This window comes from Geospiza fortis, unplaced genomic scaffold, assembly GCF_000277835.1.
Source record: "Geospiza fortis unplaced genomic scaffold, GeoFor_1.0 scaffold324, whole genome shotgun sequence".
NCBI lineage: Eukaryota > Metazoa > Chordata > Aves > Passeriformes > Thraupidae > Geospiza > Geospiza fortis.
The window spans coordinates 299340-310929 of record NW_005054559.1 but is presented as its reverse complement, the minus strand read 5'-3'; the positions used below and the strand labels follow the sequence as shown (position 1 = coordinate 310929).

The window sequence follows — 11590 nt, the reverse complement described above, 5'->3', positions numbered from 1 at the left end:
AAAGCTGTGAGCTGGTGCCAAGGGGAGGAGCAAAGCAAGCTCAGAAGGTAAAGGAGGAGCACTCAGTGAGGTTGCACTGGCCAAAGACAGACCAATTTATTAATGATAATATTTTTACACTCATAAATAGTAAAGGCAGCTTATACCAAAGGAAGGGTTCCCCTCCACCCTCACTTCTGGGGCAGCACAGGAGCTGTGCTGGCCAGGGAGGTGCAGGGCAAGGCAGGAGGGTCAGAACTGTCACAACACCAAAGGCAGCAGAAGAGCAGACTGCTCTGAGGGTCTGGCCTCTCCTCAGGCAGGGAGTGCTGCCTTCCATGGCTCTTGCACTCAGGGATGAGGCTGGGAGGGTTGGCATTAGCCATGCAGGGGACAGTCATCAGGGGAAATCAGGCTTTCAGTCAATATACAGATTTTTTTCTACAGGCTACCATGCTGGCAGGATTGGCAATGCTCTGTATTCAGCAGCTGAAACATCAATCTGAAGCAGTGGAAAGAGACTTTTTCTGTATGAGTGCACTGTGCTGCTCCTTGTCTAACTGGGAACGTGGTGGAGCTGCTAATTAAAAAATTAAACACCTCTTAATCAGGATGTGGTATCCAATATAAACATTTACTGTTGTGGAAAACCTGCCAGTTTAGTGAAGTTGCATGTGCTGCATTGGACTGCAGAGAGAGCTGCCTTTTCAACACATCTGAGTTCCCCTCAAACATGCAAATATCTGTGGAGTTTAAGTCTGAATTCCTATATTAAGATCTATGTATGGTTTAGGTTACTTTGTATAGCATTTTTTAATCACACCTCCACCAGGTGTGATTAAATTCAATCACACCTCTTGCCTCAGACAATTCTCTAGCCAAGCTCAGGATGGGCACACTCCAGAGCCTGGCAGCTCTTCAAATATCCTGAGAGTGTTTATTGAAGAACTTTCTCAGTTTGGAAAAGCCACACCACTACACTGAGCTGTGTCTCAGGCTTTGCTGCTTCCCACAATCCTGGACGAGGCACTGGCTTTGAGCTGTGCCCCAGAGCAGGGCAATAAATCTCTGTGGTTCCCCTGAATGCCTTTGGGCCATGGAGTGCAGGATCCTGGCCCAGGCCTCCACCTGCCCTGCTCAGAGGGCCTGAATACCAGAAACTGCTGGCATGGGCAGGGAGGTGATAGGGCAGGAGCATGCAGGTACAGGATAATTAATGAGTATTCCTCAAGGAAGGCACAAGGTCTGGGACCATTGTCCTGCAGCCATCCTGGGAAGGCTTAAGTGGCCTTTCAGAGTGAGCTCCTCTGGTCAGAGCTGAAAGCAGGTCATGCAGAGGGTCTGGACATGTACAGGAGGAACAGAGTCAGCAGCAGCGTGGTAACATTCTCATAGTTTCTCTCATTTTTCTGAACGAAAAAAGCCCTGGTGGGACAGCATCCCCTCCCTCTGCAATGAGGGGATTGTGACAGGTTTGATACATCTGCAGGCACCAATCACCTGAGATCTCTGCACAGCTGAGAACCTGCCCCATCCTGACACAACAAGGGTTTTATCACAAGCACACAAGAGCCCTGTGTGCTGCCAGGTGCTTTCTGAGCACTCCTGCTGACCAGAGCAGGGCTGCAGATTTCAGTGCTGGCTGAACCGACGCTGGCACCAGCTGACCACCAACCATCCATCCCTGCACACAGTGCTCCCAGCAGTGCTAGTAGGTGTAGCCTTTGCTGTAGAGCTGTGCAGGGAAGCTGCCAAGCTCAGGCAGGTAGGAGCCATTGTCCCCCAGGTGGGACAGGGGCAGCGTGTCCTCCTCGCTGAGCTCCAGCTCCGCCTTCAGCCGCGGCTGCTCGGGGAAGGCCATGGAGAACAGAGCCTCGGGCTCACACACAAACTTGTACACATAGCGCTCCCCAGCCACCTGCAGGGAGGAGAGGAGGCCAGGTGAGTGCTGCAGGCCCAGGGCCAGCACCGGGGAAGGTTTGCACAAACATCTGCCTGCCCTGAGATGTGTCAGAGCTGCACGTTCCTCCTTGGAGCAAAGACTGCCTAGGAACTCAGAATTTATCTGTCGTTCACCTGCTTTGTCCCACTCCCACTCCCTTTTCTCCTCTCCCTCCACAATGCATCTGAGAAAGCCAGCAAGCTCAGGTACATGGCATTTAAGCAGCCATAGGAGTTTGGGGAAGGTTTCCCTGCTGTCCTGACTTCGTAGGTAGCTTGGGAGTTTTCTGTTCTTTCTGTTTCTAAGGTCTGCTTGCCCAGCTTTCTAAAAATCTGACCTTTCCTATTTCCCACAGCTAGCTCAAGGACATTCTGTCTAGGGCTTCTTGTCACAAAAAAGAGAAGCATCAAATAAAGTAGAAACAATTTTTCCCTGCTTTGCAAACTAACCTTCTGCATGATGCCTTTCTCGTAGTAGTAGCGCAGAGACCGGCTCAGCTTGTCGTAGTTCATGGCTGGACGGTTCTTCTGGATCCCCCAGAGCCTGGCCACCTGCAAACAGCACCAAAGAGGCAATGCCTGTGAGCACAGCTGCCTCAGCTTGCAGGATTTAGCTGAAAGATTTACTAAATCTAAATTAATAGATTTATTCTATTGCCATCTGTCAGAGGTATCTGCTGTTCATTGGGCAGTTTTCTTTATCTCTTCCACAACCAATCCTCCCTCCAGGTGCCCTCTTCTAGGGATGATTTTTCCTATGTTACACTTAATTTTCAAAGTTCCATGTTTATCAGGAGACCAAGCATGAGGGAACACACTGGAAGAGACCTGTACCTTTCTACTCCTACATGATTTTCAGCTTTATCCATGAGACTCAGAAGTCTCTTGTAAGCCAATCATCTGCACTAAAAGTGCCCATAAATTTTGATTTGTAGCAAGAACAGTGTGAAATGCAGCTCTAAGTGGAAAAAGGGATGAACAGATATTATAGACACTTCTCCCAGATGCTGTTAAGTATCACTGGATTTTTTTGGAGCATGGCAGCATTTGAAATTACACTTCAGTGGAAGTAATTTTGAAATAGACTAGGACATATCTTATGGCAACTTCTGCAATCAGTAGGGCTCAAAACTCCAAACCTCAATGTCATCCTCAAGTATGGAGCGTGACAAGGCAGCACAGGCCACTGCAAGCTTGAGAGTGAATATCCAGGGAAATGAAGGCTGTGGGTAATTTGACTCACTGCATAGCTGAGGTTTTGAATTTAGACACAAGCAGCCTTTCTTAAACCTGATATTTGTGCCACTCAAGTGTTTGGACCTCTTCTAAAAACCTTGACTTGCTGCAGGGTCTAGTGAGTGCCAGCGCCAGGGTAGAGGAAAAAGCCACTTGTGAATTTACAGCCCCAGAAACAAAGAGTGTTGTAGAGAACCCCAATTGTTTCACCTCCTCTGGTTCAATGAGCTTGAACTCCATTCCTCTCCCAGTCCAGGCAATGAAGTGGGAATTGGTGGGGTTGTCCAGGAGGGCCACGAGGAACTGCCAGAGCTGCAGCGAGCCCCGTCTCTGGTAGGGGGGTCCTTCCCTGTACCCTCCACCTTCCTGCTTGATGTCTCCTGCTGACAAGGACAAACAAGACATCTCTAAGGAGAACAGTGCAAAAACAACTGGAAAAAAAAAAGGGAAAAAAAAGCAGCACATTTTACTGTTTCAAAATGTTTACCTGGAATATTTCAGTTCACATAAAACAGTGGCAAATTCACAAGCAGCTCTTTCAAGAGCAGCTCGAAGTCAGACAATTAAGCTGCTTATGCTAGAAGGCCTGGTTGCTGCTAAGAAAGCTCAAAAAATGAGCAAAATACCAAAAAGCTGGGTGCAAACACACCTGCAAGAAGCAGGGTAATGAACCATGTAGGCACTGGCCAAGGGGCTGGCTAAGGAGATGAATAACCCTATCTTACACCAAAACTCCAAGCCTTTCTTTCTCCAACCTTCAAATTTCTCTGGAACAACACAGACATCATCAGCAAAGGGCCTCATGTCTTTGTCATAGCTGCAGCCTGAAAGAGAAAGCAACATCAGCAGCCACAGCCAGGCAGGGTGGGAGCAGAGGGTGCAGGGAGGAAAGGCAGCGCCTGCATCTCTTACCTAATGGATCTTCTGTGTTTGAGTGGCTGGGGTAGCTCTCAGCATTTATGTACATGGAAGGGCAGTCAGGAACATCTACAGAACAATTAACAAATTAACAAACCCATTTGGTTAAAAAGCACAGGTGGACAGGTGAGTGCAGCTGTCTAACCAAGGTCCCCTTGGAGCCCCCCTAAAGGGGGAGAGTCAGACTGGTAACTGCAGCTTCATGTGCATGATCCTTCCCATCATGAATTAGAGCAGCCAAATTTTGTGGCACCACCCTTCAGAGGAGCCAGGATATCCAGCCAATTGCCTCCACATCATTTTTATACAAAATCATGTATAAATCAATATTCCAAATCAATCTGAACCTCTCTCTCCTCTTAGTTTAAGATAATTACACACTTTGCTGCTGCTTTAAGAAGGCATTACATTTTCCAGGGGAACTATGATGATGTAAATGGAGAGCAGCAGCATCTGAATGTTTCTGCAGAGTCTCACAAATGTAATTTCAGATGTCTCAAGTCTCCCTGGCTTTTTCACATCGTGAGGGGGCATTCTTACAAACAGTTTAGAAAATATAAAAGAAAAATCAGCCTTTGTTAAAAACAAGCAGGAAGTCTTTTCCTGGTTCTGTGTGTAAAGTGCTGTCTGTGCACTGCAATTTGTGTTTTCTGAACCAAATTTATTTACTGTGCACAGCTGAAACAGAAGCTGTACCTTTGCAAAGGTTTATGTTCCATTTCCCTCTCACACCTGTGTCTGGCCATGGCTGCCAGCAGATATTTTGCTGATGCTGAGGGAAGAGAACTCTGAGCTGACAGCCTGGGTGTTATTACAACCATAAACTCTCACAAAAGCACATTCCCATCCTCTGGGCTTGCACATTTTCTGAACAGACCCAGTGAAATTGTAATACCAATATCACCACAGTGATCCCCTCATAGGAGCTTTTGATTTTTGTGTTTATTTCTGCTCAAGGAAACCATTCAAGCTGTCCATTAAAATAGCAGGAAAGCAGAAGTATCATTCCCTCTGGAGAGGGTATTGTGATCTCAGGGTAGTGAGTCCTTGGACAGATCTGCCAGAAAAATAAGATTTATCCCTTGTGCAAAGAGAAGAGGATCACCTGGTGGAGATATCTGGCATCTAGAGAGCTATTTTTGGCACCACTGACTTTTTTCTCTTGGCATCCCCTGAAATCTCTGTTCTCTGAGCCTTGTTTCCATGGGAAGCACCAAGCAGCAGCCTGGCACTGAGCTGAGCCCACCCAGAGCCCCTTTCCTCCGTGCTCAGAGGGGCTTCTGCTGCAAGGATCCAGGACAGATTTTCTGTACAAGCTCCAGCATATTTGATTCCTTCCCTTCTGCTGCTGTTTTCAGCATGATTTCTTCAAAACTGACCTCACTTACTTTCTAAGCTCACAAATACCCCCAAAACCAAAAACTCCCTGTGAAACTGGAAACAGCCTTTTCCTCATTCCTGATGGTGTGAGTGGGCTAACCATGAATTTTGAGTGTCTCCTTATTGGTTCCTTACTCCCTTGGGGTGGGGATGCTTTTATCTAGTTTAAGTGGATTTAACATCACCTCCTGTCTCGCTCAAACTTTCAGCTCTGTACCACAAAGTCTTTCTCAGAGCAAGGTGAGTGTCCCAGCCTTATTTTGGATGCAGTGAACATCAGAACTGTTTTAGCTGCCAGCTACCCAGAGAGCACACACTGCTGCCAGTGAGCCAGCGCTGCTCCAGAGCTCAGAGAGCAGCAGCTCATCCAGCTGGAGGCTCACCAAGGAGCTGCTCACCCCCTGATGATGTCCATTGTTGGGGAAGATGAAACAGGAAAGCCTTATCAATATGATTGCCTGGCAAAAGATTTTGAGAATATGGAAACTATAAGTGAGATTGAAATGAAAGCAAGCTTTGAGATCCCTCAGGTACTGAACAACGGGAAAACAATGGTATGGCCAGCTGAAGGTAATGAAACAACCCCCTCTGCTTGCAGACAGGCCCAAGGGTCAGAGCAGACCCTACAGCTTGGCAGAAGGGGCCCAAAGAGGAGTTTTTAGGGTTTAAAATGGAACACAGGATGGTAATGTAATGATTCTTATAGGCTGTATGGAAATGCTATAGGATTTGTGTCTTGTACTAGATTGGTTAGTGAGAATCAGAATATTCAACAGAGAAGAAGATTTATTGTATTGTAATGGGAACCTTGATCTCTTACCCTCTTACCCTCTCTCTCTCTCTCTCTCTCTCTCTCATCCTCTTCACTCCTCTCTTCTCTCAGGCCTGCTCTGAGCTGTGGCTGGCACCTCCTGCACTCGACCCTTTGCAATAAACCCCAAATTCCACGACCTGGCCTCAGAGATCTCTCATCTCCGTCCCTCCTGACCATCCCACTCCCGTCACTCCCACAGCCCATGCCCTCAGGAAGGGTCAGCTCTGCCTACCTGGCTCGTACAGGTAATCCACCTGCTCCTGCTTGACCAGCACAGCTGCTGGGAACTGCTGCCTGCTGCCTGCCTGCTCTGCTGCCTCGTACTGGGGGTCCTGCTGCTCCTGCTTGAAGCCCTGCTGGGGGAGCTGGAGGCACTGGTAGGCAATGGGGTCCTCCTGGGAGGGTGGGAAGGGGTGGCACATCTCCAGAGCTGGCTGATAGGCAGAGCTAAGAAGGGAGAAGATGTGAGACTGCTGCTTCCTTGAGAATTTGCAGCCCCAGAAGCAGTGGGGGATTCCTCTGAGCCTGTACAGAACCTGTGGAGGGGCTTGAGAGGTGACCTGCAAGCAAAGCTGAGTTAATAGAAAAAATAACACTTGATGATTTTTGAGTGGATCCAAAACAAGGAAGAAAACAGGCTGTCAGCATGGAAACAGATTAGAAAAGATATAGAAAAAGATATAAATATATCTTTATATAATTAATATATCTTTATTATTATAATAATATAATAACGATATAATATATATCTATATTATTAATTATATATCCATATTATTAATAATATATCTATTATTAACAATATATCTTTAGATATTAATAATATATCTATATATATCTATAAAGATATATATAATATCTATTTTATACATATATCTATAATATATATACCTATTATATCTGTATAGAAAATTTTTGTAAGCTACACTATGTGCATAAGTAAATGTGCATACATGCCTTATTAAATTTCTGTAAAACTTTCGCCAATTATATTAACACTAATTGCCTTGCACCAATAAATAGAATCAGTTATTGTGATGTAGTTAATGACTTAAAATCACACTTCATGAAGAGTATATAAGCTGGAGAACACACAGAATAAAAACTTTTTTCTTCTTGGGCCCTGATCACCTGTGTGTTTGTCACGTCCAACACAATGGTGACACGAACTCTCTGGTTTCAGCCCTGGTTTTTGTTTTCTGGGCCCCAGGTTTCAGCCCTGGCCCAGGGCTGGATGAGGGGCAGAAACCTCCTCAGGCCATTGCTGGAGCAGTGGGAGCTCAGTGTGGCTGGCACAAGGAAGGATGACATCCCAGGGGAGGATGTTTCCAAGGGCAGCTGCCCCACAGCCCATCACTGCCAGGACCGGGCAGGGTTAAGGGTGTGGATTTCCCACCCCAGGCAGCAGAGCTGGGCGCCACAGGAGGCTGCAAACTGAGCACTCCCACCTTCCTCCTGCCACCACCCAGGAGGACCCAGTGGCTGCCCCCTCGCCAGCTCTGAGGTAACTCACCTGTTCTCACTGAGGAACCCACAGCTGGAGGCGGAGCTGGGTGGCCCTGCAGGGCTCAGGAAGCTCCTGTCCTGCCTGGGGAACTGCTGCAGTGCTGGCTGAATCAGGACTCCAGGGCTGGGGGACTGTCTGGGCTGGTCATAGGCACTGGGACAGCCAAACAGAAATGGCAGCATTTCAGTCCTCCAGGAGGGACTTGTGGCAGCACATGGAACATCTCTGTCTTAGGCTGCAAGATTTAGCTGGGTGTGTGTTCTAATACCACCTGTCAAAGGCAGGGCAGGTATCTGCTGTTCATTGGGCAGTTTTCTTTATCTCTCCCACAACCAATCCTCCCTCCCGGACATACAGTCTGTTAATGGGCCATTATTATTAATTATCTTCTGTTAATGGGTCATTGAGTGTCCCTGCATGGCTGATCAAATTCCATCATCCCATCGGGAGATGCTCTGCCCAGGGGGAGGAGCCAAGCATTCCTACCTGGATACAATCTGGGATTCTGGGACAGCAGAACAGCCTTTCCACTGGATTTCCCAGAGGAACAGCAGCTGCCTCTTCCACTGGATCTTCAGAGGAAGACCATACCCTTTTACAGGATCTCTGCTCCAGCAGAATCACCCCTGACACTGCAGGAGGGCTGCAGCCACAATTCCAATGGCACTGCTGCCAGCACCCTGACCCACAGGGTGTCAGCTTGGGTTCTGACTCTGTCAGTGTTGGTTTGTTTTACTGAATTGTTTATATAATTTTTATTTTCTTCCCTAATAAAGAACTGTTATTCCTGTTCCCATATCTTTACCTGAGAGCCCCTTAATTTCAAATTTATAACAATTCAGAGGGAGGGGGTTTACAATTTCCATTTCAGGGGAGGCTCCTGCCTTCCTTGGCACACACCTGTCTTTCCAAACCCAGACACAGGTTTCAGAGCACTGGATTTCAGAGCAGCTGCTGCCCCTCTGTGTGGGCCATACCTGGCATAAAGGCACTGCTTGCTGTTGTGCTGGAGTGGCTGCTCGTGGCTGCAGGACAGCTGCGAGGGGCTCTGGGGCTCCTTCTTGATCTTAGCAGGAGGACTGTGAAAAGCTACTGCAGGAGAGAAAAGAAAGATCAAACTGACACTTTTCTTCTTTGTGGGGAGCTGCAATTATCAGGCATCTCCAAATGTGGGGGGCCCTTGGCTGATCTTTGCTGTGCCATCAGTCCAGGACCCTGAACTCCATGGGATGGTCAAGAAGTTGGATGTGTTAGGAGCAGCCAGTTCTTTCCAGTCCCTAATAGCTGGAATGGGATCTCACATTGCACCTGACTCACTGATTCACTCAGAGTGAAACTGGGACCATCCCTCCCCTCAGTTCTAGGACAAAAAAAGAAAGAAATTAAATTTATGGCTCAGAGACCAAGCTCTGAGAAAGGAGGGAAACAAGAACAACCAATAAAAGTGTTCAATTTCAGTTTATGTGGGGCAAACTGCCTGGAGCAGGGAGAAAAGGCACCAGAATTTGGATTTGCCTTTTCCCCCAAGAGGTGTGAGCATTCCCATGGTACTTACAGTTTTCTGAATGGAAGTCAGGCACAAATTGCTCATCATTGTCTGGAACCTGAGCTGTGAGGAGAGAGAGGGAGGGAGGGAGTGAGAAAAAGAGGCAGGGAGGAGTCAGCTTTGGCACTTTGTTCAGCATAATTAACACTAAGGCAGAGATAAATCTCTGCAGGGAAGATCTGAGCTTTCTGCTGGGATGATTTTAGTGACTAAGGAGAGTTTCCCTTAGGGATTAATGAATACATGTGAGTCCTGGGAGAAACCTTACCCATATTTTATAACTTCTAACAATTACTTTTACATCCCTTTTACTGCAGGGAAGGGAGAGCTGGCAGCAGATTGTTGTTATTTCATAAAGTCTTCTTCAGTGCTGCTGGAAGAAATGCTGCTGCTGCTAACAAAAGTTACAGTTTTTGTTATTGCAGAGGGGAGAACAGATTGCACTCCCTCTGCTCTAAAACACAGGTGATGCAGTCAAAATTAAGGGACATAAAGGATGGAAGCCCACTAATCTCAATCAGTCAAAAATAAACCTCAGGGAGTAACACTGGTGGTGAACGAGAATGGAGCTGGCCAAACCCTTCACTCTGCAATTGCTGTTCATTCAAATAACCTGGATGCCAAAAAACTGGAAATGTAAGCAATAAAAGATGAGGAATTGAGGAAAAAAAATCTAGAAAATTAATTCTCTGGATTATCTATTTGATGTTTTCTCTTTTTCTTCTGCATTGTTTAGAAAGGTACCCTTCAGTGGTCTGATGCTTTCATCTCATGAACAAATGCTGACACACAGGACATTAGTAAAAATATTTTCACCATTTGGGAAAATATTTTGACATCCTGGTGAATAGGAAATACCAATAGTTTGCTTCAGAGGGTAATTTTCTTGTTACAAGTCTGGAAATCGGAGCAACAAGGGAGAAACCAGTTCCCTGATATGCAGACTAAAATAATAAAACACATTATTAAGACTCATATTGGATTTCTCAGGGATTTCACTTAGACTCTGGTTAGATGCTATGAGCTGTGCAAAATGATAAGTAAAAGAAATTTTAAATTTGAAATATTCCAAAAACAGGCAGTGAGGTTTGCATTAGCATTTATAAATCCTGGCTGGAAGCAGAGCTGTGAGTGAGCTCCAAACTCATTCTACAAACACTCTGCTACTGGCAAATATATTGTGAGAGATTCCAGGGAAATTCTTTGGATTGGTGAGCTCAAAATATTATCAGACATGAGAAAATCTAAAATTGAAAGTCTACCAAAAATCATTTCTGAGGCAAACTTATTGGCAGCTGGAGTTCTTGTAAGATTTAAAAGAAATCAATCTCAGGTCAATTACATGACCAGTAATTAATATTTATTTTCCTGTTCTGATAAATGTTACATGGACGTTTCAATATTGAAACAGCCTCCAGGTAATTCCTACTGCATCCTCACAATCCTCACACTCCTGGAACACTGCCTGATCAACTCATTTCAGTTCACTTTGGAATGAACATAAAACTTTTGATTTTTTTCTTAATAGTTGGCTAATATATTTTTGAAGGCTTAAAAAAAGAATTGTTTGACAAGATCGTCTCTCACTTCTGGTAAAATTAGAATTAAAATTAAAAAACCCTGCTCAAAATGCCATGCATATTTTTACATCAACTTGTTAAATATTTTAAAGTACCTAGATACAATAAGTACTTCTGTATTTATCAAGAGTCTGTACTCAAGGGTGTGTTTTGAATTTTCTAGAAAATTGATCATCTGTAGTACTGGAATTGGAACAAAATCACCATGTTTAGAACGAGTTTCACTTGGAATTAATGTGACTCCCTGGCATTCGAAGTTTTCCTTGAAGTTCAAAGTCAAAACAATTAAGACACCACACGGAAAAGTATGTAAATTCCAGGAAGGTCCCCATATAGTATTACAGAAAAAAAAAAATAGAAAAATAAAAAAAAAAAGAAAGAATAGAAGCATTTTGTTCCCCAAATTAAAAGACTACTTTGTTGTTTAAGAAAATATCAACGTTCTGGCAACCAACAAAGATAAGTGACAAATTAGCATAAAATCGAAGCAGTTACAAACAGCCTGGAGCGAAAATTGTACCCAGGGAAGCGGGCCAGCAGCCAAGCTCCATTCATGAGCAAATGCCCGGCACAATGGTGCCATTCAGCGTCCTCATTTCCACAAACCCGGGGCTGGCGAGTCTGGAAAAAAACACTTTTGTTTGGAGCCAGGAGCGGGACAAACCCAAAACCAACTCAAAACCGAGCAG

General features: G+C 45.4%; 1 protein-coding gene across 2 annotated transcripts; it reads right to left on the bottom strand.

Annotated features, from left to right (window-relative positions):
• Positions 1-66: 66 nt before the first annotated feature.
• ETV4 (ETS variant transcription factor 4) lies at positions 67-8029 on the bottom strand. Of its 2 annotated transcripts, XM_031064110.1 has the most exons (6): positions 7782-7913; positions 6501-6715; positions 4069-4143; positions 3367-3536; positions 2371-2472; positions 67-1897 (listed from the first exon to the last, which is right to left on the bottom strand). In XM_031064110.1, the coding sequence occupies exons 2-6, from the start codon at positions 6688-6690 to the stop codon at positions 1688-1690; spliced, it is 747 nt and encodes a 248-aa protein (XP_030919970.1). In that variant the 5' UTR covers positions 6691-6715; positions 7782-7913; the 3' UTR covers positions 67-1687. The 2 variants fall into 2 exon arrangements, with proteins under 2 accessions (XP_030919970.1, XP_030919971.1); XM_031064111.1 differs by lacking the exons at positions 4069-4143; positions 6501-6715; positions 7782-7913 and adding exons at positions 3882-4008; positions 7941-8029 and having other exon boundaries at positions 3367-3539.
• Positions 8030-11590: the final 3561 nt, after the last annotated feature.